The sequence below is a fragment of the Sphaeroforma arctica genome (genome assembly GCF_001186125.1).
Source record: "Sphaeroforma arctica JP610 unplaced genomic scaffold supercont1.8866, whole genome shotgun sequence".
NCBI classification, from domain to species: domain Eukaryota; class Ichthyosporea; order Ichthyophonida; genus Sphaeroforma; species Sphaeroforma arctica.
In genome coordinates, this window is record NW_014031692.1 from 1 (window position 1) to 1167 (window position 1167).

Below are 1167 nucleotides of genomic sequence, written 5' to 3' on the forward strand. Positions count from 1 at the left end.
GTGTGTGTGTGTTTATTCATATATATATATATATATATAATATGTATATCTATATATATTTCTACTTTTGCATGTACATATATACGTGCATTTATATACATATGTATATATTTTATATATATATGTGTGTGTATGTGTATATGTTTTCTTATGCTTTGTTTCTTATCTCATGTGCATAGGAGTCTGAAGTTGAGGAATCCAAAATGCCTACTGAAACCGCTGAGACTACAGACGAAACTGTTGCACCGTTTCCCGCCGGTACTGGTGTCGCTGCCATTGCCGCAGCTGCCGATAAGGAGGTGAGTATATATGTACATACTCACGGTTATATATGTACATATTCACACATACATATATATATATATATATATATGTGCAGGTGTCAGAGGCGTGTGTACCTTTTAATCTAAGCTTAAACATGTCTTTCTTGCGACCATGTGTCTAGTATATGCATGCTCGATATTGTACTTCTTGTATGAGCTTTTCCTTGTACGACACGAAAACTAAATATTAAACAAAAATTGCTGTGATTGGATCATTTACGTTCTTTACACTTTGGGGCGCTCGTCTTGTATCCGGTTTTGTCTTTGCATATCCGGATTAATTTGATCTCGATTTGCAATATTTATCATTAATAACCTGTTTTTTATTATACATACGTTGTGACCTGAAAACTAAGTTTTTCTTCTATCCGTTTGCTGTGATAGGCTGAAGATGATGCAGAAAGACGTCAGTCTCATGGAGCACAAAGAGCCATGGCTTTGGCCGGAGGCAAAGCAGCCGAAGGCATCAAGGACGAACAGATTGAAGGGGCTGTTTTCAAGTTAGACTGTATGTGGCGTATATATTTATATACATATACATATATATATATATATATGTATAGTCGAGCTATATGTGTTTCGTATAGTTAAATAGTAGTAGTAAGGATTAATAGTACAAACGTTAGCGTTCAGGTTTGACTATATGTGGTGACGCAAGGGTACAAGTCTGCAAAGGTTAAGTAGTTTACCTACAGTTATTACATAGTTATTACATATATAAATATATATATATTATAGTATATTATTCTCTATTATTATATATATATATATATATTATTATAATATTATATATAAAATTATAATTATAATATTATATATATAATTATAATTATAATTTTTATAT

The 1167-nt window shown here is 31.5% G+C and overlaps 1 protein-coding gene across 1 annotated transcript; it reads left to right on the forward strand.

The window, feature by feature from the left end:
• Positions 1 to 179: 179 nt before the first annotated feature.
• On the forward strand, positions 180 to 831 carry SARC_16780 (hypothetical protein; the record flags this gene model as incomplete). The annotated part of the gene is made up of 2 exons (XM_014289117.1): positions 180 to 299; positions 708 to 831. Coding segments are annotated over 2 exons (244 nt in total), but the record flags the coding sequence as incomplete, so codon positions are not given.
• Between the last annotated feature and the right edge of the window lie 336 nt (positions 832 to 1167).